Source organism: Coregonus clupeaformis, chromosome 19 (assembly GCF_020615455.1).
Source record: "Coregonus clupeaformis isolate EN_2021a chromosome 19, ASM2061545v1, whole genome shotgun sequence".
Lineage (NCBI taxonomy): Eukaryota > Metazoa > Chordata > Actinopteri > Salmoniformes > Salmonidae > Coregonus > Coregonus clupeaformis.
Window position 1 is genome coordinate 50,862,453 of NC_059210.1, and position 27,736 is coordinate 50,890,188.

General features: G+C 44.3%; 1 protein-coding gene across 1 annotated transcript; it reads left to right on the top strand.

Moving 5' to 3' along the window:
- The first annotated feature begins 4,473 nt into the window (after window positions 1-4,473).
- Window positions 4,474-13,030, top strand: LOC121531424. The gene is made up of 5 exons (XM_041836666.1): window positions 4,474-4,714; window positions 5,603-5,732; window positions 5,841-6,014; window positions 7,742-7,912; window positions 12,237-13,030. The coding sequence occupies exons 1-5, from the start codon at window positions 4,562-4,564 to the stop codon at window positions 12,785-12,787; spliced, it is 1,179 nt and encodes a 392-aa protein (XP_041692600.1). The 5' UTR covers window positions 4,474-4,561; the 3' UTR covers window positions 12,788-13,030.
- The last annotated feature ends 14,706 nt before the right edge of the window (window positions 13,031-27,736 follow it).

The window sequence follows — 27,736 nt, forward strand, 5'->3', positions numbered from 1 at the left end:
GAAGTCTTTGGCCTGAATGCCAAGCGTCACGTCTGGAGGAAACCTGGCACCATCCCTACGGTGAAGCATGGGGATGTTTTTCAGCGACAGGGACTGGGAGACTAGTCAGGATCGAGGGAAAGATGAACAGAGCAAAGTACAGAGAGATCCTTGATGAAAACCTGCTCCAGCGTGCTCAGGACCTCAGACTAGGGCAAAGGTTCACCTTCCAACAGCACAACGACCCTAACCACACAGCCAAGACAACGCAGGAGTCGTTTTGGGACAAGTCTCTGAATGTCCTTGAGTGACCCAGCCAGAGCCCGGACATGAACCCGATCGAATATCTCTGGAGAGAACTGAAAATAGCTGTGCAGCGACGCTCCCCATCCAACCTGACAGAGCTTGAGAGGATCTGCAGAGAAGAATAGGAGAAATTCCCCAAATACAGGTGTGCCAAGCTTGTAGCGTCATACCCAAGAATACTCGAGGCTGTAGTCGCTGACAAAGGTGCTTCAACAAAGTACTGAGTAAAGGGTCTGAATACTTATGCAAATGTGATATTTCCGGTTTTTATTTGTAATTCATTTGCAAAAATGTCTAAAAACCTGTTTTTGCTTTGTCATTATGGAAAAACAATTTAATCCATTTTAGAATAAGGCTGTAACTTAACAAAATGTGGAAAAAGTCAAGGGGTCTGAATACTTTCCGAAGGCACTGTATACTTTTATTGTATCCAGTAGCCTTCAAATAACTAATTGCACTGTTATGCCATTGCCATTGTTATTCAACTATTATTTTATTGCCAATGGTTGATAATCATTAGATTTATTGCCAAGTAGCAGCAATAAATAACAAATAGCGCAAAATAATTTGGCTACTTTTGCTGCTACTTAGTAGTCCAGGTGCAAAATATACATGGCCACTTTGATGATAGACACTTTTTATAGATTTTATAGTTCCTCTAAGAGTGCCTGAATACAGTGCCTTCAGAAAGTATTCAGACCCCTTGACTTTTTCCTAATTATGTTGTGTTTCAGCCTGACTTTAAAATGGATTACATTTAGGTTTTTGGTCACTGACTACACACAGTACCCAATAATGTCAAAGTGGAATTATGTTTTCAATTCTAAATTAAAAGCTGAAATGTCTTGAGTCAATAAGTATTCAACCCTTTTGTAATGGCAAGCCTAAATAAATGCAGGATTAAAAATGTGATTAACAAGTCACATAATAAGTTGCATGGACTCTCTTTGTTCGCTATAATAGTGTTGAACATGTTTTTTGAATGACTACCTCATCTCTGTACCCCACACATATAATTATCTGTAAGGTCCCTCAGTCGAGCAGTGAATTTCAAAGACAGGTTCAACTACAAAGACCAGGGAGGTTGTATAATGCCTAGCAAAGAAGGGCACCTATTGGTAGATGGGTAAAAATAAAAAAGCAGACATTGAATATCCCTGTGAGCATGGTGAAGTTATGTTTGGGGCAATACTCCACAATACTAACCTAATTGACAGAGTGAAAAGAAGGAAGACTGTACAGAATAAAATTATTCCAAAACATGCATCCTGTTTGCAACAAGGCACTTAAGTAATACTGCAAAAATCCAATAAAACACATTACTGAGTACCACTCTCCATATTTTCATCATGTTATGGGTATGCTTGTAATCGTGAAGAACTGGGGAGTTATTCAGGATAAAAAAGAAACGGAATGGAGCTAAGCACAGGCAAAAACCCGAGAGGAAAACGTGGTTCAGTCTGCTTTCCACCAGACACTGGGAGATGAATTCAACTTTCAGCAGGACAACAACCTAAAACACAAGGCCAAATTGTCAGGGTTGAGTGTAGAGGTAGCGTAGAATCACACGCAGGACACACAGAGGTTTCGAACAGACGTCTTTAGTGAAGTCCAAAGAACAAGTCAACCACGGCAACAGGCAACAGGCGAACTTTACGCACAATGGTAAAGTACAAAATAAAGGCGCACAAAGTGCGGGACTCTCTCTAACAAAAATATACAGAGAGAACAGGACAACGAACTAACACAACACGTGACATCGAACAATTACACACAACACCTGACCAAACTCAAGAGAACTAAATAGGACGCATAATGAACACTAACAAGGAACAGGTGTAACAAAACAGACAAAACCAATCAAACATAGAAACATAGAACGGTGGCAGCTAGTACTCCGGAGACGACGACCGCCGAAGCCTGCCCGAACAAGGAGAAGGAGCAGCCTCGGCCGAAACCGTGACACAAATCTACACTGGAGTTGCTTACCAAGAAGACAGTGAATGTTCCTGAGTGGCCGAGTTACAGCTTTGACTTAAATCCACTTGAAAATCTATGGCAAGACCTGAAAATGGTTGTCTAGCAATGATCAACAACCAATTTGACAGAAGAGTTTTGAAAAGAATAATGGTCAAATGTTGCACAATCCAGGTGTGGAAGGCTCTTAGAGACTTACTCAGAAAGACAGCTATAATCGCTGCAAAAGGTGCTTCTTCAAAGTAGGGTGTGAATACCTATGTAAATGAGATATATACGGTACAGTGGGGAAAAAAAGTATTTAGTCAGCCACCAATTGTGCAAGTTCTCCCACTTAAAAAGATGAGAGAGGCCTGTAATTTTCATCATAGGTACACGTAAACTGACAGACAAAATGAGAAAAGAAAATCCAGAAAATCACATTGTAGGATTTTTAATTTATTTATTTGCAAATTATGGTGGAAAATAAGTATTTGGTCAATAACAAAAGTTTCTCAATACTTTGTTATATACCCTTTGTTGGCAATGACACAGGTCAAACGTTTTCTGTAAGTCTTCACAAGGTTTTCACACACTGTTGCTGGTATTTTGGCCCATTCCTCCATGCAGATCTCCTCTAGAGCAGTGATGTTTTGGGGCTGTCGCTGGGCAACACGGACTTTCAACTCCCTCCAAAGATTTTCTATGGGGTTGAGATCTGGAGACTGGCTAGGCCACTCCAGGACCTTGAAATGCTTCTTACGAAGCCACTCCTTCGTTGCCCGGGCGGTGTGTTTGGGATCATTGTCATGCTGAAAAGGTCAAACGTTTTCTTTAAGTCTTCACAAGGTTTTCACACACTGTTCCCAGCCACGTTTCATCTTCAATGCCCTTGCTAATGGAAGGAGGTTTTCACTCAAAATCTCACGATACATGGCCCCATTCATTCTTTCCTTTACACGGATCAGTCGTCCTGGTCCCTTTGCAGAAAAACAGCCCCAAAGCATGATGTTTCCACCCCCATGCTTCACAGTAGGTATGGTGTTCTTTGGATGCAACTCAGCATTCTTTGTCCTCCAAACACGACGAGTTGAGTTTTTACCAAAAAGTTCTATTTTGGTTTCATCTGACCATATGACATTCTCCCAATCCTCTTCTGGATCATCCAAATGCACTCTAGCAAACTTCAGACGGGCCTGGACATGTACTGGCTTAAGCAGGGGGACACGTCTGGCACTGTAGGATTTGAGTCCCTGGCGGCGTAGTGTGTTACTGATGGTAGGCTTTGTTACTTTGGTCCCAGCTCTCTGCAGGTCATTCACTAGGTCCCCCGTGTGGTTCTGGGATTTTTGCTCACCGTTCTTGTGATCATTTTGACCCCACGGGGTGAGATCTTGCGTGGAGCCCCAGATCGAGGGAGATTATCAGTGGTCTTGTATGTCTTCCATTTCCTAATAATTGCTCCCACAGTTGATTTCTTCAAACCAAGCTGCTTACCTAATGCAGATTCAGTCTTCCCAGCCTGGTGCAGGTCTACAATTTTGTTTCTGGTGTCCTTTGACAGCTCTTTGGTCTTGGCCATAGTGGAGTTTGGAGTGTGACTGTTTGAGGTTGTGGACAGGTGTCTTTTATACTGATAACAAGTTCAAACAGGTGCCATTAATACAGGTAACGAGTGGAGGACAGAGGAGCCTCTTAAAGAAGAAGTTACAGGTCTGTGAGAGCCATAAATCTTGCTTGTTTGTAGGTGACCAAATACTTATTTTCCACCATAATTTGCAAATAAATTCATAAAAAATCCTACAATGTGATTTTCTGGACAAAAAATTCTCAACTTGTCTGTCATAGTTGACGTGTACCTATGATGAAAATTACAGGCCTCTCTCATCTTTGTAAGTGGGAGAACTTGCACAATTGGTGGCTGACTAAATACTTTTTTCCCCCACTGTATATATATTATTTTTGCAAACTTTTCTAAAAACATGTTTTTACTTTTTCATTATGGGGAATTGTGTGTAGATGGGTGAGAAAATAAATATATTTAATTAATTTTGAATTCAGGCTGTAACACAACAAAATGTGGAATAAGTCAAGGGGTATGAATACTTTCTGAAGGCACTGTGTGCCTTGTAGATACCATTACAGAGTGACAAAGCATTGGTGAGTGTGTTGTTTATCTACAGTGCAGGGCTACACAGGCATTTAACGTTTCAAAGGTTACAAGGAAATGGGGCTGGGAAAGCTGTTGTCGCTTAATCATTTGTTAACCTTCCTGAACATTCCACTTCCTCCAATTTGTTTTCGTCCAGTAAATGCAAAAATGGTCATGGACGCTAGCAAACTACACTGGGGACATCAAGAATACAATCTTGGAGAGTTTGCTGAAAAATTCAAGGACTCCTTTCCTAAGATCATCAATGTAACGGAGGGCTTTCTTGGACAACAGGAACTGGACAGTATCAGCTCAAGCACAGTGAGTGTGATTTATTTCCTTTGATACTTAGTGATATTATCAACTGCCTGAAGCTATTTTAGCACAGTGGTTCGGGGTTCAAATAATTAATGTCTCTAATTACTTGATCTTTCTAAAAATGGACTGTATTGTAATACTGTACTGTAGGTTTGTAAACTTTGCAAAGACCTGTCTTTTATCGACCGAATCAGTCTTTTTCAAGTGTTCTGATTTGCAATGCCTTTTCTTATAAGAGTATATGAAAGAATCTCTCCACTCACTCAGTCACATATTTTGTATTTGTATTTGTATTTATTATGGATCCCCATTAGCTGCTGCCAAGGCAGCAGCTACTCTTCCTGGGGTCCGGCAAAATTAAGGCAGTTATAACATTTAAAAACATTACAATACATTCATTACATAATTCACAACACACTAAGTGTGTCCTCTCAGGCCCATACTCCACTACCACATATCTACAACACAACATCCATGTGTACGTGTGTGTATAGTGCGTATGTTATCATGTGTGTGTATGCATGTGTCTGTGCCTATGTTTGTGTTGCTTCACAGTCCCTGCTGTTCCATAAGGTTTATTTTTATCTGTTTTTTAAAATCTGATTCTACTGCTTTCATCAGTTAACTGATGTGGAATAGAGTTCCATGTAGTCATGACTCTGTGTAGTACTGTGCGCCTCCCGTAGTCTGTTCTGGACTTGGGGACTGTGAAGAGACCTCTGGTGGCATGTCTTGTGGGGTATGCATGGGTGTCTGAGCTGTGTGCTAGTCGTTTAAACAGACAGCTCGGTGCTTTCAACATGTCACGTATTAATACCACTTGAAATGTTGTGCAGCTCTTATGTAGTTCATGTTTATGTTTTTACCACCTCCCACCCCAACGTTCCAAAGAACATCCTGGTCCACTCCCTGCTCTGCCAGCAGAGAGCAGTGTTTGAGAGTAAACATGGGAAGGTCCTGTCCATACCTGTCACCATCTCCACTATAGGGTTCTACATAATCAGAAATGATAGACGAGAAGGTGAGTTGCACAGTTAAGTGAGGTGAATCTACAACCTCTTACCGACCACTCTGAGGATGATAGCTTAGGCACCATTCCAAACTGGGTCTTTTTGGCATTTACTCATAGGAACACCAATCAGTCTTCAGGCTATTTTGGAGTCCAACCCACTGCCAGTCATCATCCAACCACTAACGCCACTCGTCCTGCCGTGGATGTCAGGAGGCCATAGGCTGGACACACTGACAATCACACGCACCTATGAGGAGCAGCTCTTACTGGGCTTTCCTTTCAGCAGCAAAGGTATTCGTGGCTTGCATTATTTTTAAAGAAATCTGATATATCATTAGTTGAAACCTGTTCTGAATGTTACAGCAGGTCATTTGTATGGTGACCTCAAATATGTATATGTTTGTCATATACAGTGGGGGAAAAAAGTATTTAGTCAGCCACCAATTGTGCAAGTTCTCCCACTTAAAAAGATGAGAGAGGCCTGTAATTTTCATCATAGGTACACGTCAACTATGACAGACAAATTGAGATGATTTTTTCCAGAAAATCACATTGTAGGATTTTTAATGAATTTATTTGCAAATGGTGGAAAATAAGTATTTGGTCACCTACAAACAAGCAAGATTTCTGGCTCTCACAGACCTGTAACTTCTTCTTTAAGAGGCTCCTCTGTCCTCCACTCGTTACCTGTATTAATGGAACCTGTTTGAACTTGTTATCAGTATAAAAGACACCTGTCCACAACCTCAAACAGTCACACTCCAAACTCCACTATGGCCAAGACCAAAGAGCTGTCAAAGGACACCAGAAACAAAATTGTAGACCTGCACCAGGCTGGGAAGACTGAATCTGCAATAGGTAAGCAGCTTGGTTTGAAGAAATCAACTGTGGGAGCAATTATTAGGAAATGGAAGATATACAAGACCACTGATAATCTCCCTCGATCTGGGGCTCGACGCAAGATGTCACCCCGTGGGGTCAAAATGATCACAAGAACGGTGAGCAAAAATCCCAGAACCACACGGGGGGACCTAGTGAATGACCTGCAGAGAGCTGGGACCAAAGTAACAAAGCCTACCATCAGTAACACACTACGCCGCCAGGGACTCAAATCCTACAGTGCCAGACGTGTCCCCCTGCTTAAGCCAGTACATGTCCAGGCCCGTCTGAAGTTTGCTAGAGTGCATTTGGATGATCCAGAAGAGGATTGGGAGAATGTCATATGGTCAGATGAAACCAAAATAGAACTTTTTGGTAAAAACTCAACTCGTCGTGTTTGGAGGACAAAGAATGCTGAGTTGCATCCAAAGAACATCATACCTACTGTGAAGCATGGGGGTGGAAACATCATGCTTTGGGGCTGTTTTTCTGCAAAGGGACTAGGACGACTGATCCGTGTAAAAGAAAGAATGAATGGGGCCATGTATCGTGAGATTTTGAGTGAAAATAGGAGATCTGCATGGAGGAATGGGCCAAAATACCAGCAACAGTGTGTGAAAACCTTGTGAAGACTTACAGAAAACGTTTGACCTGTGTCATTGCCAACAAAGGGTATATAACAAAGTATTGAGAAACTTTTGTTATTGACCAAATACTTATTTTCCACCATAATTTGCAAATAAATTCATTAAAAATCCTACAATGTGATTTTCTGGATTTTTTTTTCTCATTTTGTCTGTCATAGTTGACGTGTACCTATGATGAAAATTACAGTCCTCTCTCATCTTTTTAAGTGGGAGAACTTGCACAATTGGTGGCTGACTAAATACTTTTTTTCCCCACTGTATATGCATGATATTTTCAGGTGGTTGTAATAGTCTTCTCAGAAAGGCTACTCCTCTCTTTACCCCATTCTTGGCTAAATACTTTTTTTGCCCACTGTAGCCTTTTACCACAAATAGTGAGAACTTTGCATTTGAAAATATGTAACCTATACATCTATTCTGTTTAGCATGGAGTTCAAGAGAATGCAGATTTGGTATCCGAGAACTTATTAATTATGTGTTGTTGTTATTCAGGAATCCTCTCCAGACACACTCCTCTGGTGCTGCCCATGTATATGAAGGAGGTGCGTATTGCACTGGCAGAGGGGTTGGAGGGACTCGATCAGGGCCAGTTTGAGGACGCCTGTGCAACATTGGGGGGGCAGATCGATGAGCTGGGCCACACAAACCTTTTCATCTTTCAAGGTACACAGCAGCCCTCTGCATGAAAAAAGTATTGTTACATTACACCTCCCTTTGGTGAGTGATGATGAACGGTATGGTGGGTGACAGATTAGTAAGTGTGGATCAGCAATAGCATCACTACACCACACTACAGAAGACCCAGAGGAGTCCCACAGGGATTTGTACTCGGTCCTCTTTAATTTTGTTCTGATTTCCCATATAATGTACACTGGCACCGCGACTAGCTCTTAGGAAACTTTGCAGTATTTTGTTTTTTTATGTTTTATTTTTTACATTATTAGCTCAGAAAGTGTTTTGCATCATTACATACAGCCGGGAAAAACTATTGGATATCAGAGCGGCGGTAACTCACCAGCATTACGACCAGGAATACGACTTTCCCGAAGCAGATCCTTTGTTTGCTCTCCCCAGGGCAACTGAACTGATTCCAGCGGCTGACCCAAAACATCGCCGGCGGAGGAGAGGCACTTGGAGCGGCCTGCTGGTCCGACTTAGGAGGCGCGCACACCACCCAGTATTCTACTCGCTAATGTTCAATCTTTGGTTAACAAAGTCGACGAACTAAGGGCAAGGATTTCTTTCCAGAGAGACATCAAGGCCTGTAACATACTCTGTTTCACGGAAACATGGCTCTCTTGGGATATTCTGTCGAAATCGTTTCGGTTCTCAGTTCATCGCGCAGACAGGAATGAATATCTCTCCGGGAAGCAGAAGGGCGGATGTGTGTGTTTCATGATTAACGACTCGTGGTGTAATTATAGTAACATAGAGGAACTCGAGTCCTTCTGTTCACCCGACTTAGAATATCTCACAATCAAATGCCGACCGTATTATCTCCCAAGAGAATTTTCTTCGGTTATAGTCACGGCCATGTATATCCCCCCTCAAGCCAATACCACGACGGCCCTCAAAGAACTTCACTGGACCTTATGCAAACTGGAAACCACATATCCTGAGGCTGCATTTATTGTAGCCGGTGATTTTAACAAAGCAAATTTGAGGACTAGGCTGCCGAAGTTCTATCAACATATCGACTGTTGTACTCGCGCTGCTAAAATCCTCGACCATTGCTATTCAAACTTCCGGGATGGTTATAAGGCTCTCCCCTGCCCTCCTTTTGGCAAATCTGACCACGACTCCATTTTGCTTCTCCCTTCCTATAGGTAGAAACTCAAACAGGAAGTACCCGTGCTAAGGACTATTCAACGCTGGTCTGACCAATCGGAATCCACGCTTCAAGATTGTTTTGATCACGCGGACTGGGATATGTTCCGGGTAGCTTCCGAAAATAATTTAGACATATTCACTGAAACGGTGACTGAGTTTATCAGGAAGTGTATAGGTGATGTTGTGCCCACTGTGACTATTAAAACCTACCCTAACCAGAAACCGTGGATAGACGGCAGCATTCGCGCAAATCTGAAAGCGCGAACCACCGCATTCAACCATGGCAAGGTGACTGGGAATATGGCAGAATACAAACAGTGTAGCTACTCACTCCGCAAGGCAATTAAACTGGCAAAACATCAGTATAGAGACAAAGTGGAGTCGCAATTCAACGGCTCAGACACAAGACGTATGTGGCAGGGTCTACAGACAATCACGGACTACAAAAAGAAAACCAGCCACGTCGCCGACACCGACGTCTCGCTTCCAGACAAGCTAAACACCTTCTTCGCCCGCTTTGAGGATAACACAGTGCCACTGACGAGGCCCACTACCAAGGACTGTGGCCTCTCCTTCTCCATGGCCGACGTGATTAAGACATTTAAGCACGTTAATCCCCGCAAGGCTGCCGGCCCAGACGGCATCCCTAGCCGCGTCCTCAGAGCATGCGCAGACCAGCTGGCTGGTGTGTTCATGGACATTTTCAATCTCTCCCTTTCCCAGTCTGCTGTTCCCACATGCTTCAAGATGGCCACCATTGTTCCTGTACCCAAGAAAGCAAAGGTAACTGAACTAAATGACTATCGCCCTGTAGCACTCACCTCTGTCATCATGAAGTGCTTTGAGAGACAAGTCAAGGATCATATCACCTCTACCTTACCTGTCACCCTAGACCCACTTCAATTTGCTTACCGCCCCAATAGATCCACAGACGATGCAATTGCCATCACACTGCACACTGCCCTATCCCATCTGGACAAGAGGAATACCTATGTAAGAATGCTGTTCATTGACTATAGCTCAGCATTCAACACCATAGTACCCTCCAAGCTCATCATTAAGCTCGAGACCCTGGGTCTGAACCCCGCCCTGTGCAACTGGGTCCTGGACTTCCTGACGGGCCGCCCCCAGGTGGTGAAGGTAGGAAACAACATCTCCACTTCACTGATCCTCAACACAAGGGTGCGTGCTCAGCCCCCTCCTGTACTCCCTGTTCACCCATGACTGCGTGGCCAAGCACGCCTCCAACTCAATCATCAAGTTTGCAGACGACACAACAGTAGTAGGCTTGATTACCAACAATGACGAGACCGCCTACAGGGAGGAGGTGAGGGCTCTGGGAGTGTGGTGCCAGGAAAATAACCTCTCACTCAACATCAACAAAACAAAGGAGATGATCGTGGACTTCAGGAAACAGCAGAGGGTGCACCCCCCTATCCACATCGACGGGACCGCAGTGGAGAAGGTGGAAAGCTTCAAGTTCCTTGGCGTACACATCACCGACAAACTGAAATGGTCCACCCACGCAGACAGTGTGGTGAAGAAGGCGCAACAGAGCCTCTTCAACCTCAGGAGGCTGAAGAAATGTTGCTTATCACCTAAAAACCCTCACAAACGTTTACAGATGCACAATTGAGAGCATCCTGTCGGGCTGGATCACCGCCTGGTACGGCAACTGCACCGCCCACAACCGCAGGGCTCTCCAGAGGGTGGTGCGGTCTGCCGAACGCATTACCGGGGGCAAACTACCCGCCCTCCAAGACACATACAGCACCCGATGTCACAGGAAGGCCAAAAAGATCATCAAGGACATCAACCACCCGAGCCACTGCCTGTTCACCCTGCTATCATCCAGAAGGCGAGATCAGTACAGGTGCATCAAAGCTGGGACCGAGAGAATGAAAAACAGCTTCTATCTCAAGGCCATCAGACTGTTAAATAGCCATCACTAGCACATTAGAGGCTGCTGCTGCCTATTGAAATCACTGGCCACTTTAAGAAATGGAACACTAGTCACTTTAATAATGTTTACATATCTTACACTACTCATCCCATATGTATATACTGCATTCTATTCTATAATATTGTCCATATACAGCTGTGGAAAAAATTGAGAGACCACTGCAAATTATTCTTAAATCAGCATCTCTACATGTATGACAGCCATTCCATTCCAGTGTCTGTTGAATTCCAACACAGGCACACCTCATTCTACTGAATTAGGTACTGATTAGGTGATCACCTGAACCAAATCTTATTTAACGAGGAAAAGTATAAAAACCACTGCTGTGGTCATCACTATCCTCTTGCAATAGGACCTGCTGGATGGCAAAAACAGTGCTAATAGTACCTCAAAAGTAATATTAATCAAAAAATAACTATTGACCATGCCAAAAGAGTTGAAAAGGAAAGTTTTAAGTGAGGAAAAGAAGGGTTCAATTCTGGCTTTACTGGCAGAGGGACACAGTGAGCGTCAGGTTGCTTCCATCCTTAAAATTTCAAAGACGGCGATTCATAAGAACAAGGTCAAGCAGCAGACATTGGGGACAACAAAGCTACAGACCGGCAGAGGGCGAAAACGACTCTCTACTCTATTCGAATGTCACTCAACAACCGTAGGATGACATCAAGTGACCTACAAAAAGAATGGCACACTTTTTTGTGTGTATTGGGTATATGTTGTGAAATTGTTAGATATTACTGCACTGTCGGAGCTAGAAGCGCAAGCATTTCGCTACACCCGCTATAACATCTGCTAAACACGTGTATGTGACAAATAACATTTGATTTGATTTGAATTTGAGGAGACTTCTATGCAGGTTTGGTGTGAGCGTGGCACAGTTGAAGAGGCAGGGACTAAACTGGTTTACTCCGTTTTAGAGAAATTGAGTTTGCCATATAGCCAACATACAGTATCAATGAAGCAAGAATTGATGCAGGATGCTGCATAGGAGTCTGTCTCCTTGAATTTGAGAAATCAGAAATGTAAAATGGACCAAGTACAAATCCCTGTGGGACTCCTGTAGTGTGCTATCAGAACATAAATTGTTTGTGACCTCACTAGTCTTTTTAGTGATATTACAGCACATAAATATCCTAATTGGCAATTGACAGATGTAAATGTTCAAAATAACTAAAACCTAGTTTGCCTCTGCAGATATCACCATTTTGAATAAGCAAGAGTTGATTGACAATGGTCACGAATACATGGAGGTGAAGCCAATCTACATGAGCCTGAAGAACCAGGGTGATGAAATCAACCTCTACCAGCACCTTGACTTTGAGACAACCAAGTCTCCTACTTTACAGAGAAAAGCAGCAAGACCCCCACCTCTACCCCCTAAACCACAAGATTTACAAATAGCTAGACACAAACTTCCACCCCTTCCTCCATCATTGGAGAACAATTCCCAGTCCTACTCTGGCGGCTCACGGCACCCACTCTTCTGCTCCTTAGCAGAGGTGCCCTCTAATCTACAGGACTTGAGTGTGGCACAGGTGTGCTCCTTCCTGCGACTGCTCAATTTGGGCCAGTACTGCCAGGCCTTTGAGAGGGAGCAGATTGACGGGGACCTGTTGTACACAGTTGAGCCCAGCATGATGAGCGAGACCCTGGGTATGGAGAGCCTGCACGTGGGCAAGCTTCTCCGCTTCCGAGAGGGCTGGAGGCCCTTACTTGGGTCCTCTGGAGCTGATCAGGTTGGGTAGTAACGGATTACCTGTAATGGGGATTATAATCAGATTATACTAATTTAATTTGCAATCTGGGATCCAAACAACACTAAAGCGGTCAATCTGACACTTTTTTGGGAACCAGGTGCATGAAAGTAAATAAAAGTGACATTTTGGACTCCTGTACTGGATGGTAAATTAATTACATATTTGATGTTAGGCTAAGTACCATTTACATTAGTAAAGCGTCATTCAAAATAAAGGCTACTTTTGGAGTAATTCCTGCTGGGAAGCAAACATTCATCCACACAGCATGATTAAAAGCATAGGTTTCAGGCTGATAGCCTTGTCCCGCTGTCACACCACAGGGCAGGTGGAGTCACTGAGTCATTGATATTTTCATTTTCACTTTCACTCATTTCATTTACCACAGCTACAGTAATAAGATGCAGAAATAAATACCTACATGAGCTCCAAGAAAATAAACATAACATACATTTTAGGGGCAACAAAAAGCATGCAAAAAGATCTAATATGCACCACATGCCGAAAGTATGTTGACACCCCTTCAAATTAGTGGATTCGGCTATTCATCCACACCCATTGCTGACATGTGTGTAAAATCGAGTACACAGCCATGCAATCTCCATAGACAAACATTGGCAGTAGAATGGCCCGTACTGAATAGCGCAGTGACTTTCAACGTGGCCCCGTTATAGGATGCCACCTTTCCAACAAGTCAGTTCGTCAAATTTCTGCCCTGCTAGATCTGCCCCGGTCAACTGTAAGTGCTGTGAAGTCGAAACGTCTAGGAGCAACAACAGCTCAGCCGCGAAGTGGTAGGCCACACAAGCTCACAGAATGGGACCACAGAGTGCTGAAGCATATAAAAATTGTCTGTCCTCGGTTGCAACACTTACTACTTAGTTCCAAACTGCCTCTGGAAGCAACATCAGCACAATAACTGTTTGTTGGGAGCTTCATGAAATGGGTTTCCATGGCCGAGCAGCCACACACAAGCCTAAAATCACCTTGCGCAATGCCAAGCATCGGCTGGAGTGGTGTAAAGCTCGCCGCCATTGGACTCTGGAACAGTGGAAATGCGTTCTCTGGAGTGATGAATCACGCTTCACCATCTGTCAGTCCGACGGACAAATCTGGGTTTGGGGGATACCAGGAGAACGCTACCTGCCCGAATGCATAGTGCCAACTTTAAAGTTTGGTGGAGGAGGAATAATGGTCTGGGGCTGTTTTTCATGGTTCGGGCTAGGCCCCTTAGTTCCAAAGAATGGGAAATCTTACAGCATACAATAACATTCTAGATGATTCTGTGGTTCCAACTTTGTGGCAACAGTTTGGGGAAGGCCCTTTCCTGTTTCAGCATGACAATGACCCCGTGCACAAAGCAAGGTCCATACAGAAATGGTTTGTCGAGATCGGTGTGGAAGAACTTGACTGGCCTGCACAGAGCCCTGACCTCAACCCCATAGAACACCTTTGGGATGAATTGGAACGCCGACTGCGATCCAGGCCTAATCGGCCCACATCAGTGCCCGACCTCACTAATGCTCTTGTGGCTGAATGGAAGCAAGTCCCCACAGCAATGTTCCAACATCTAGTGGAATGCCTTCCCAGAAGAGTGGAAGCTGTTATAGCAGCAAAGGGAGGACCAACTCCATATTAATGCCCATGATTTTGGAATGAGATGTTCGACAAGCAGGTATCCACATACTTTTGGCCATGTAGTGTATTTGCAAAAATATATACCTCAGACAGATACCTCGGGAGCTGAAGGTAGATGGACTGAAAAGGTGGGAACTTGGGAGAACTTTTTCAGTATGAACATGAAACTTCAATAACAATCAAGACTCATTGGTGATTGATATTTTACTTTTAAAAACAATAACACAGTGCAAAAGATGATAAGACAGCAAATTATTTCTGAGGACAGAGAGGATGGCCTCAGTAAACAAGGGTTCTTTCAACAGTTTGGGGAAAATATAATTTCAGAGCACTACACAGTTCAAAACCTTATAGAATGCTTCACTATAGGGCAGGGGTACTCAACTCTTACCCTACGAGGTCCGGAGCCTGCTGGTTTTCTGTTCTACCTGATAATTGATTCCACACCTGGTGTTCCAGATCAAAATCAGTCCCTGATTAGAGAGGAACAATTCAAATATGCAGTGGAACTGGCTTCGAGGTCACGTTGAGTTTAAGGGCTATAGGGTATGTCACAAATTGTGTATTCATTGGTGTATGAATCAGCTGATGCAAACAAATGTCCCCTTTGGGGATTAATAAAGTAGGCTACTATCTTATCTGAGCTGTTTTCCATAGATGTCTGAAAGTCAACCAATACTGTAAAGGTGCAAATGACCTGAAATAAAAAGTCCTCCATGATGTCATCCAGAAGCCTCTTGCTTTAACCTGTATAACACCTGCTCCGGGATTAGTGACCCAGTCACCTTGACAATCTTCTCTCAGGATCCGGAGCCCTGCAGAGAGACATATGGCCATGATGCAGCATTTTATTTTAAATTCCTGAAACTGTTCTGTAATGGGCAACACAGTATATATAAACAGGATCATGAAACTTCCAGAGATGTCCATACACAGCTCTCAAACCTTGTCCAAAACGACTTTGCTTCTTTTCAACTCTAGCACCTTGGAGCTATACTGCACAAGCTCCGAATTGGCCTCTCCATCTGTTGGCGGTGCGGCAAAAGCGACACCGCTTCCCATTCATTTTCAATGGAAGGAAAGCGGTGGGAAGCAGAGTGGGCGGGGGACTGTTGGGCGGCTCGAACGTGGCGTGGGAGGCGTGAAAAAGTTCAGCATTTCCCAAGTTTATGCAAATCACCAGCGCCGACCGCTGTGCAATGACCAATTATATAGAGTGGTTCCCATGACGAATTTGACGCTAGTTGGGAACGCCAGCCGGTGGGGGATTAAAAAAGACGGAGTGTGTACTGTACGTTCATGGTGGCGATGCGAGAGCGAGAGAGCGCTGAACTTTTCGAACAGGTTAGCCAAGAACAAGATAAGAAAATTGAGAGATAGGCGTTGATGCCAGAGTCCCCTGGTGCGAATCAGGAGTACGGTGGAAGTAACTTTAGACAAAGATTCGACTGGAGAGCCACGTAAATGGCGTCCCTTGAGAAAGCAAGAGCAAGATGTATTTCAGGAGAAGTGCAGTATTATCATAAGGAGACGGAGGAGGAATGGAGGTAAAAAGAGAAGCAGAGGAGGTCTAAGAGAGAGAGGGAGGAAGATTGTGAGCTTGAGTCGGTTAAAAATGGCGGGGAAAAGGGAGAAGGTTTGTTAAAGAAGAATGGTAGAAAATGTAAGCAGAGTTATCTGAAGACAGGAGGAGAAATGGAAGTGAATGAGCGTGAAGTATCGGAGGTGGTAGGTGAGGTGAAGTACTCGGAGCCCGAGGCTTGCACCGAGGGTCAGGATAAAGATGAGTCTGTGACAGTAGGAGTGAAGTTTTTGGAAAAAGTGGACCCTTTCCTTTTGGCTGATCCATTTGTGGTTTCAGGGTGGGTGAAAAAAAGAGTTGGGTATAGTGGAATCGGTGAGGGTAACCAGAAGTGGTTTAGTGATAATTGTTTGTGTTTCTGCTGGCCAGAGGGAGAATGCGCTCGGGGTTAAACAAATGGGGGCAAGAAATGTGAATTGTTTTGCTCTCAAGAAAAGGGCGCCATTGAAAGGAGTGATTACTGGGGTAGCAGTAAATGTAAATGTGAAAGTTGACCAACTGAAGGGGAAGATTCCCGGTGTTTGTGATGCTCGTCGTTTGGTACGACGCAAACAGGGTGGCGAGAGTGGGGAAACATAAGAGTCATTGTCTGTTCTTTTGAGTTTTGAAGTTGAGTCTTTGCCCGACAAAGTGAAGTTAGGATATATAAGTTATCCTGTATGAGCTTATGTGCCGAATACATTACGGTGTTACAGGTGTCAAACTTATGGGCATGTGGCAGCAGTGTGTAGGAGGGAGGTTCCAAGGTGTGAGAAGTCTGCAGAAGGGCATGAGAAAAGGAATGTGTAGCATTGGGGAAAGTAGTGGTATGTGCTAATTGTAGGGGTGCCCATGGGGCTGGGGATCAGAAATGTCCCATGCGAGAGAGGCAGGTTGAGGTTTCCAGGGTAAGAGTAGTGCAGAAGTTGTTATATGCTGAGGCAGTGAAGAAAGTAGAGGAAGATGGGTCAAGGGGGAGAGTAGTAGATCTGTACCAGTACAGAGGGATAGGCCAACAAGTGATATAAAGTACCAGTCAAAAGTTTGGACACACCTACTCATTCAAGGGTTTTTCTTTATTTGTACTATTTTCTACATCGTAGAATAATAGTGAAGACATCAAAACTATGAAATCACACATATGGAATCATGTAGTAACCAAAAAAGTGTTAAACAAATCAAAATATATTTTATATTTGAGATTCTTCAAATTTCCACCCTTTGCCTTGATGACAGCTTTGCACACTCTTGGCATTCTCTCAACCAGCTTCACCTGGAATGCTTTTCCAACAAATCTCAAATGTATTGTGATTGAAAGCACCATAAATCCAGAGAATGCCAGACTTTGACAAAGTTTGATGACAACATTTTCCCACGAAGGACTGCCACTCAATTTCAATTGAGCACAGCACAACAAGGTGAGTCCAAATATGTATTGTATGCTGCTGCATAAATTATGTAATATGCCAGAGAGATGTGTATACTGTAGCTAAGAAAGTAATACTAAGTGTAGCTAGCTACTGTAGCTACGTTAGCAGCTCTTTGAGTTAGCCTGCATTGTAGCTAGTTAGCTAATAATACATCGTTTTTTTCTCACATTTTCGAAATGTATTTACTTACTTGAATAGGTTCTCCCAGCTGTATAAAAGCCCCTTATATATATTAATTTAGAATCCTCTAAATGTAATTAGATCTACAAGGACATTATATTGATCTGCCAGTATTTTCTTATTTATTATGATATACAGTATCTCTTTTTTGTTTTTACAAAATACTAAATTAGTCTTTACTAGCGGAGCTTCTTTTGCCATCAGTTTGGCTCATACAAAAAGTGTGCACCTGTAATCGTGTTCCGTTTAGATCCAGGCTTCGCGTGCACTGAAATTGTCACAACTCTGTCTTGTCTCGAGCTACCGAGAAGTTGGGCTTCTGTAGGCCTACATTTTTATTCTGAGGAAAGGAGAGGGACACAACATGTTTAGAACGTACGGTAGTAGTGTTAGTAAGTAGCCATGGGTCTGCATGACAATTATTTGAGTCAATTAGCGTAACCAAACCTCTGGCTGGCTAGTAAAGCTGTAGCCTACGCGGTGCTTGTTTTAGCACAGCCCAACAGTTTTGTACTTTTTGGGCATTTTATGCTTTCCAGAGTAATTTCTCCAGACTAATGTCCCTCAAACTCATGTGATGATGGGGACAGTCTCCAACAGAAGGTTAGCTAACATTTTATACCTGAAATATTGGTGTCCGTGTTAAACAATGAGAACGGATTTGGGTGAACATCAAGGAATCTCAGTGACTATTAAAAATTATTTGATTAATCTCAGTAACTTCAAGGCACAGTCGGTCAAAAAAGTTAAACACTGCTAACTGTGCTGCGCATGGCAACACTTGTCTCCATCAGTGTTAACTCTGCGCCTTACCTGCGCATGTTTTCAAATCATGAACTGCATCAGCTTGCATTCAAGTTGCTCTTAATTATTTTAGCTTGAGTTGAGTAGTTAATTTCTTGTAATTTCAAGTGAAAACTATCTAAATGGTTTCTTGTTTTTTGTGAAGACATTCTGGAAATTAATTACACAACAATTATCCCACATAACATCTGCTCACTTTTTATGACTAATATACTTCAACATGTTCTGTATCACTTTAGTTGAAGAGCTGCTACATAATAACTTAATTCATAAACCACATAACACATTAATGAGCAGTACACAACACAAGCATTTATGAAATAGGCTACCTATAAACAGCTGCAGTATAATGAAATACTGTGACATAACTTTAACAGAAACTTGCAGGTTCTGAAGTAAGCATTTAGTAAATGATTATGTATTGGTTATGAATGTGTTATGCAGTCCTTATGTGCCCCTAAACTTCAAGGTGTTACAGCATGTTCAAATTCTATAATGTTATCCCATCCCACCCCCCAAAATACCTATGACTGCCTTTCCTTGCAGTTGAGTGGTTCAGAATTCCTACTGTGGGTCCCCTTTAAGTTATTCCTATTCATTCAGAAACTTCAGAGCAAGCAGCATAACACACAGCACACACACTCACACACAGAGCCTGGAGCAGCGAGACTCTCGAAAGTGTTTTAACCCTACATGGGCTACCCTGTTGCATTCATCTCAGAAGTTGACAAAAGACGTTGACAAAATAATTGTGGACCAAGTATCCAGTGAAAGTCTTGTCCCTCAATGGAAATCACTCCAAGCCAAGACACAGAGGAAAATACTTATCTATGGTAAGAACTAATATTTCACCACTTTGGGATTCTATATAGTCAGATGTTAGGAAAAGCAATAGGGTTGTTCAACCAATTCGGTGCCTTTTGAGAAGTGTAACTTGGTCCCCAAAAAAACTTTTGATGTCACCTAATTTTAACATTCTGTCATAAAGAGCACATGTTCAACATCATAAGAAACTTGTTTAACCATCTCAAGATGAAATGTTTAAAAAAATACTATAGTAAGTGCCTACCCACTAGGCACACACTGGTTGAATCAACGTTTTGTCCACGTCATTTGAATGAAATGATGTTGAAACAACGTGGAATAGACGTTGAATTGACGTCTGTGCTCAGTGGGTATTAAGCGTCAAATAAATTAACAGGGTTGACGATTTCATCTTTAAATCAGCCAGCAATCCCCTTGTGACAGGGGGAATGGAAGATTGTTGTGTGAAACAGGGAGTGGCAATTAAATGCAAGCTTCACCAAAAAATGTAATTGTTAAAACATTTCTAGCCTGTCTATCTATGGGTAACAGGGTTGATGTGTTATGCTCGACCCGTTCCGTTTTTCACCACAAAACTCCAGAAAATTGCCAAAAAGAGTAGAACCAGAACCAGTTCACCTGCTTTTACACTATGATTTGACTATTAGATGTTCAATTTTCTTATAAACAAAATATTTTACAAATAAATAGTTTCACCATATTAAAATGAGAATTCAGTTCACTTAACAGGGTTGATCTTAAAATTATGGACAGACGTAAATGAATCACTAATCACATTAAATAAACAACAATCTTCAGAAATGACTTTGTCAAAGCAACCAAATAACTAGGACTTTACAATGATGGTGAAACTTGGGGAAATTTTGGGGTTAAGTGTGTTAAAATCTTCTTACATGTGACACGGTTGACGGAGGGACATGTCAAAATGCTAAATTTACAGATTCTCCATCTGGTCTATATTAAAGGGCACTTAATCTAATATAACAGGCTTTTAAAATTCAATTGGTGCACAATTTCTACTAAAAAAATCAAAGGGAAGCAAAAGACACCCATTTCGTGGAACGACCCAATAGCTTACATATTTGCCAGTTATAAATTTGCCAGTCATAGGAAAACTGGTACATTTTCACGTCTCATCTGAGCGTCTTGTTTGCTGCACGTTCCATTAATGTTAACATGAGGTGTGGCATTGCAGTGGAGTTAACAGAAGGCTAGGCTGCCCACACCAAAGGCAACTTGCAGCCCAGGTGCTGCTTTAAGTGGAGATGCTGATGAAAGATCACCATGTCATAACTCACCTAGAGACGGACATTCCACTTATCCCTCACATCATGACTTGACTAGTCTTAGTGGAGTTCTAAGGGCCTATTGCATTTAGAACAGGGTTAGTCAGGCACAGCATTTGTTTAAAACTTGGTTTTGAACCAAGTCAATGGTTTGATTTGATGTTTATTTTGATCCCCATTAGCTGTTCTGTTAATATCACATCTACTCTTCCTGGTGTCCACAAACTGTGTGCTATTCAAGTGTTTTCTTTGTCCTTCACTTGATCCATTAATGACAAACTATCAATAATTTGCTTGTTTCATTTGGTTGTGACACCTTGTTGTCTTACCTATTGAGAGAGAGAGACCATGTCATTTGGTTGCCAAGATGAACAATCATATTGTTTGACAGAAATATACAAAGTTATATGACCATCTATTCTGAAATCTTTTGTTTTTCCAGTTTCCAGAGAACCCCTTCCCTACGATGCAAATGAAGGAAAAGGTATGGTTTGGATGGCAACAAATTTGAGGTGTTGCCTCAAAGTGCTATAATAAGGAGCTGAGTGGGATCGTGGAACTGAGGAGGATCTACTTTAACCAGACGTCGGTCATTAAAACAGAGCATGTGGACTGTTGTAGGGCCGACAACATGTGAGGGAAAGGAGGCAAAATCAAGTCCAGATGAATTGATGTGCCAGTGGTACTGGTTGTTTATCTGACAAAACAGTGAAATAATTGCCATACAAAAGCCAGTCGAAGTCCATGAGTGTATTTATTATAACTTGTCTTATTAAAGAAATGAACATGCAACAGTGTATTTAACCTTTATATGCATGCATGACAGTGTACGTTTTTTTTTATACAGTGAGGCAAAAAAGTATTTAGTCAGCCACCAATTGTGCAAGTTCTCCCACTTAAAAAGTTGAGAGAGGCCTGTAATTTTCATCATAGGTACACGTCAACTATGACAGACAAATTGAGAAAAAAATCCAGAAAATCACATTGTAGGATTTTTTATGAATTTATTTGCAAATTATGGTGGAAAATAAGTATTTGGTCACCTACAAACAAGCAAGATTTCTGGCTCTCACAGACCTGTAACTTCTTCTTTAAGAGGCTCCTCTGTCCTCCACTCGTTACCTGTATTAATGGCACCTGTTTGAACTTGTTATCAGTATAAAAGACACCTGTCCACAACCTCAAACAGTCACACTCCAAACTCCACTATGGCCAAGACCAAAGATCTGTCAAAGGACACCAGAAACAAAATTGTAGACCTGCACCAGGCTGGGAAGACTGAATCTGCAATAGGTTTGAAGAAATCAACTGTGGGAGCAATTATTAGGAAATGGAAGATATACAAGACCACTGATAATCTCCCTCGATCTGGGGCTCCACGCAAGATCTCACCCCGTGGGGTCAAAATGATCACAAGAACGGTGAGCAAAAATCCCAGAACCACACGGGGGGACCTAGTGAATGACCTGCAGAGAGCTGGGACCAAAGTAACAAAGCCTACCATCAGTAACACACTACGCCGCCAGGGACTCAAATCCTACAGTGCCAGACGTGTCCCCCTGCTTAAGCCAGTACATGTCCAGGCCCGTCTGAAGTTTGCTAGAGTGCATTTGGATGATCCAGAAGAGGATTGGGAGAATGTCATATGGTCAGATGAAACCAAAATAGAACTTTTTGGTAAAAACTCAACTCGTCGTGTTTGGAGGACAAAGAATGCTGAGTTGCATCCAAAGAACACCATACCTACTGTGAAGCATGGGGGTGGAAACATCATGCTTTGGGGCTGTTTTTCTGCAAAGGGACCAGGACGACTGATCCGTGTAAAGGAAAGAATGAATGGGACCATGTATCGTGAGATATTTTGTGAAAACCTCCTTCCATCAGCAAGGGCATTGAAGATGAAACGTGGCTGGGAACAATGTGTGAAAACCTTGTGAAGACTTAAAGAAAACGTTTGACCTGTGTCATTGCCAACAAAGGGTATATAACAAAGTATTGAGAAACTTTTGTTATTGACCAAATACTTATTTTCCACCATAATTTGCAAATAAATTCATTAAAAATCCTACAATGTGATTTTCTGGAAAAAAAATTCTCATTTTGTCTGTCATAGTTGACGTGTACCTATGATGAAAATTACAGTCCTCTCTCATCTTTTTAAGTGGGAGAACTTGCACAATTGGTGGCTGACTAAATACTTTTTTCCCCCACTGTATATGCATGATATTTTCACAACCCATGTGTTATACAGGTGGTTGTAATAGTCTTCTCAGAAAGGCTACTCCTCTCTTTACCCCATTCTTGGGTCAGAGGAAATGCTGTCTGCATTCCTCTGTCTGGAATGTTCCAATCAAACAGTATAGACATCAACTCCAGTAAACAACGTACTGGAGACTCAAGCATTGAAGTACAAAAACTACAAATATGTTTATTCAAAGGTTGTGTGTCGTTTTTATTGCTCACTTTTTGATGAGCATTAGCCAATGTCCAGCCAATGTTCACGAACGCTGTGTTAAGACATGACATTGTACTAGATAGGTCAGAATTGCTGATGTCAAACAGTATACTTGGAAGGGAATGGCATGTATACTGCTCTTGTCTGTGTGGTAACATAATGAGTGTTTCACTTCTCTTCTCAAGAGTGAAAGTTTAAAATAAAACCATTAAACCCTGTACAGATTTACCATGGAATCTACTGGTGTTTGTATGGGGAGTGTGGTTCTGGGTTTTTTGGGGGTGGGTTGAGAGTTATTTCAGAAAGTGACTTGACAGGGATGTGAAATTGTCACGGTTAACTAAGCCAGAACCCAGAAGCAGACCAGGACACGATACGTGAGACAAAGGTGAGTGTTTATTAATTGAGTCCGAGTGAAGCTGAATAATCCAGGGAACAGAGTGGGTGGCGTGGATGGGTTGTTGAGGGTGCAGTGGTTGGTCCGGTACTGGCTCGGCAGCCGCCGACCATCAGGCAGAGGTTGGGTGAAGGTTCCGGGTGAGAGACTGCAGACAGAACAAAACGGAGGTCAGTACACAGCAAGTCAAAAAGGTGCAAAACAACAAAACTAACACTACTGGCTCAGAGACTGATACGCTGACAACATACTGTTCATGGCTAACGATCCGGCAGGAACTGGATGTTGGGCCAGAGCCTAAGAAGGGTGATGATCAGGACCAGGTGTGCAGATTGCTGATGGGATGCAGGTGCGGAAAACCAGAGCGCTCCCCGGAGCGTTCCCGAACCCTCGGGAAACTGGAGAATACGAGCAGGAACACTAGTCACCAGACAGGACCCGACTCAGACAGCCGGGATCGTCACAGAAATATTGTTTTATTTGTTATATTTTCAACTTCTGTGAGCAAGAACTAATAGTGAGTCAGGAAAACGCTGCTGTTTGGATCTAAAAGTGGACTCTGACTGTCAGAATGCGACGTGAATGCGGTAGGCGAAGTCAAACGCAGGACACCGAGCTACTGGAAACGATACTTTACTAACAAAGTAACCAGAATACAAAACAACCTCCAAAGAGGGAGGGAATACCCGCACACTAGCAACTGCCGAAAATGACGAGAACAATCACACACAACACACAATGAACGACAGAGGGTTAAATAGGGAATACAATACAACATAATAGGAAACAGGTGTACACAATCAAGACAAAACAAGTCAAACACAGAAACATAGATCGGTGGCAGCTAGTACTCCGGGGACGACGAATGCCGAAGCCTGCCCGAGCAAGGAGGAGGAGCAGCCTCGGCTGATTCCGTGACAGTACCCCCCCCCCTTGACGCGCGGTACCAGCCGTGCGCCGACCCCGGCCTCGGGGACGGCCAGGAGGACGCGGAGCAGGGCGAGTCGGATGACTCCGGTGGAAGTCCCTCAACATGGAGGGATCTAGGATGTCCCTCCTGGGGACCCAGCACCGTTCCTCCGGACCGTACCCCTCCCACTCCACGAGATACTGCAGGCCCCCCGTCCGACGCCTCGAATCCAAGATGGAACGGACTGAGTACGCCGGAGCCCCCCTCGATGTCCAACGGGGGCAGAGGAGCCTCTCGTACCTCACTCTCCTGGAGTGGACCAGCCACCACCGGCCTGAGGAGAGACACAAGGAACGAGGGGTTAATGCGGTAATTAATGGGCAGTTGTAACCTATAGCATACCTTGTTCAATCTCCTCAGGACTTTAAATGGCCCCACAAACCGCCGACCCAGCTTCCGGCAGGGCAGGCGAAGGGGCAGGTTTCGGGTCGAGAGCCAGACCCGATCTCCCGGTGCATACACCGGAGCCTCATTGCGGTGGCGATCGGCGCTCGCCTTTTTCCGCCTGATAGCCCGCTGCAGATGGACATGCGCAGCGTTCCAAGTTTCTTCTGAGCGACGAAACCACTCGTCCACCGCAGGGGCTTCGGTCTGGCTCTGATGCCAAGGTGCCAGAACCGGCTGATAACCTAGCACACACTGGAAAGGCGTAAGGTTAGTGGACGAATGGCGGAGTGAGTTTTGGGCTATCTCTGCCCAGGGAATATATCCCGACCACTCCTCTTGCCGGTCCTGGCAATACGACCTCAGAAACCTACCCACATCCTGGTTCACTCTCTCCACCTGCCCATTAGTCTCGGGGTGAAAACCTGAGGTAAGGCTAATCGAGACCCCCAGACGTTCCATAAACGCCCTCCAGACTCTAGAGGTGAACTGGGGACCCCGATCAGACACTATATCCTCAGGCACCCCATAGTGCCGGAAGACGTGTGTAAACAGGGCCTCAGCAGTTTGTAGGGCAGTAGGGAGACCTGGCAGGGGAATGAGACGGCAGGCTTTAGAAAACCGATCCACAACGACCAAGATCGTAGTGTTCCCCTGGGAGGGGGGAAGGTCCGTGACAAAATCCACCGATAGGTGAGACCACGGCCGTTGTGGAACGGGTAGGGGTTGTAACTTCCCCCTGGGCAGGTGTCTAGGTGCCTTACACTGGGCACACACCGAGCAGGAGGAAACATAAACCCTCACGTACTTCGCTAAAGTTGGCCACCAGTACTTCCCACTAAGGCAGTGCACTGTCCGACCAATACCCGGATGACCAGAGGAGGGTGACATGTGAGCCCAGTATATCAAACGATCGCGAACCTCGAGCGGCACATACCTCCGACCCTCTGGACACTGTGGAGGAGTAGGATCGGAACGTAACGCCCGCTCAATTTCCGCATCAACCTCCCACACCACCGGTGCCACCAGACAAGACTCCGGGAGTATGGGAGTGGGCTCAATGGACCTCTCCTCTGTGTCATATAGTCGGGACAGGGCGTCTGCCTTAGCGTTTTGGGACCCTGGTCTATAGGTGAGCTTAAATACAAAGCGGGAGAGAAACATAGACCACCTTGCCTTGTGAGGGTTCAGCCTCCTCGCTGCCCGGATGTACTCCAGGTTACAATGGTCAGTCAGAATGAGAAAAGGGTGTTTAGCCCCCTCAAGCCAATGTCTCCACACCTTCAGGGCTTGAACCACAGCTAGCAGCTCCCTGTCCCCCACGTCATAATTGCGCTCCGCCGGACTGAGCTCCTTAGAATAGAAAGCACAGGGGCGGAGTTTAGGTGGCGTACCCGAGCGCTGAGACAGCACAGCGCCGATCCCAGCCTCGGAAGCGTCCACCTCCACCTGGAATGCCAAAGAGGGATCCGGATGCGCCAGCACCGGAGCCGAGGTAAACAGGTCCTTCAGACGTTTAAACGCCCTGTCCGCCTCAGCTGACCACTGCAGGCGCACCGGACCCCCCTTTAGCAGAGAGGTAATGGGAGCTGCTACCTGTCCAAAGCCCCGGATAAACCTCCGGTAGTAATTGGAAAAACCCAAGAAGCGCTGCACCTCCTTTACCGTGGTGGGAGTCTGCCAATTACGCACGGCAGAAACGCGGTCAATCTCCATCTCTACCCCTGACGCGGACAACCGATGTCCCAGGAAGGAGATGGACTCCTGGAAGAACAGACATTTCTCCGCCTTCGCATACAGGTCATGCTCCAACAGTCTACCAAGCACTCAACGCACCAGGGACACATGCTCGGCTCGTGTAGCGGAGTATATTAGAATGTCATCAATATATACCACAACACCCTGTCCATGCAAGTCCCGGAAAATCTCGTCCACAAATGATTGGAAGACTGAAGGAGCATTCATTAAACCGTATGGCATGACGAGGTACTCATAGTGACCCGAGGTGGTACTGAATGCTGTCTTCCACTCATCTCCCTCCCTAATGCGCACCAGGTTGTACGCGCTCCTGAGATCCAATTTTGTGAAGAATCGCGCCCCGTGTAATGACTCCGTCATACTAGCAATCAGAGGGAGAGGATAGCTGTTTTTGATTGTGATCTGATTTAGACCACGGTAATCAATACACGGGCGTAAACCCCCATCCTTCTTCTTCACAAAAAAGAACCTTGAGGACGCAGGGGAAGTGGACGGCCGTATGTAACCCTGTCTCAGAGATTCGGTGACGTAGGTCTCCATAGCGGCCGTCTCCTCCTGAGACAGAGGATACACGTGACTACGTGGAAGCACAGCGCCTACTTGGAGGTCTATGCACAATCCCCCTGTCGATGAGGTGGTAATTGAGTCGCCTTCTTCTTACTGAAGGCGAGTGCCAAATCGGCATACTCAAGTGGAATGTGCAAGGTGGGAACTTGGTTCGGGCTTTCCACCGTCGTTGCCCCTATGGAAACACCTACACACCGCCCAGTACACTGATCAGACCATCCCTTGAGAGCTCTCTGCTGCCAGGAAATGTTGGGGTCATGAGATGTTAACCAGGGAAGCCCCAACACCACGGGAAACGCAGGAGAATCAATCAAATACAAACGTAATATCTCCTCATGACCCTCCTGCGTTTTCATCCGGAGAGGCGCCGTGACCTCCCTAATCAATCCTGACAACAAAGGGCAGCTATCTAGGGCATGAATAGGGAAGGGCATATCAACAGGTACGATAGGAATCCCTAACTTATAGGTGAACTGGCGATCGATAAAATTCCCAGCTGCGCATGAATCTACTAGCGCCTTATGCTGGGAGTGAGGAGAAACCTCGGGAAACACCACTTTAATACACATATGATCAACAGAGAGCTCTGGGTGAGTTGGGTGCCTACTCACCTGGAATGACTCATCAGTGCGTCGCCCACTTCCTCGATTCCTAGGAGACCCTCCCCAGCACCGACCAGCAGTGT

What these genes read in the sequence shown, in the direction of transcription:
- LOC121531424 (XM_041836666.1), top strand. Translation starts at nt 4,562, where the DNA reads ATGGTCATGGACGCTAGCAAACTACACTGGGGACATCAAGAATACAAT. An exon ending in CAGAAATGATAGACGAGAAG is followed by an intron (nt 5,733 to 5,840) that starts GTGAGTTGCACA and finishes ATTTACTCATAG; the next exon opens with GAACACCAATCAGTCTTCAG. An exon ending in AAACCTTTTCATCTTTCAAG is followed by an intron (nt 7,913 to 12,236) that starts GTACACAGCAGC and finishes TTGCCTCTGCAG; the next exon opens with ATATCACCATTTTGAATAAG.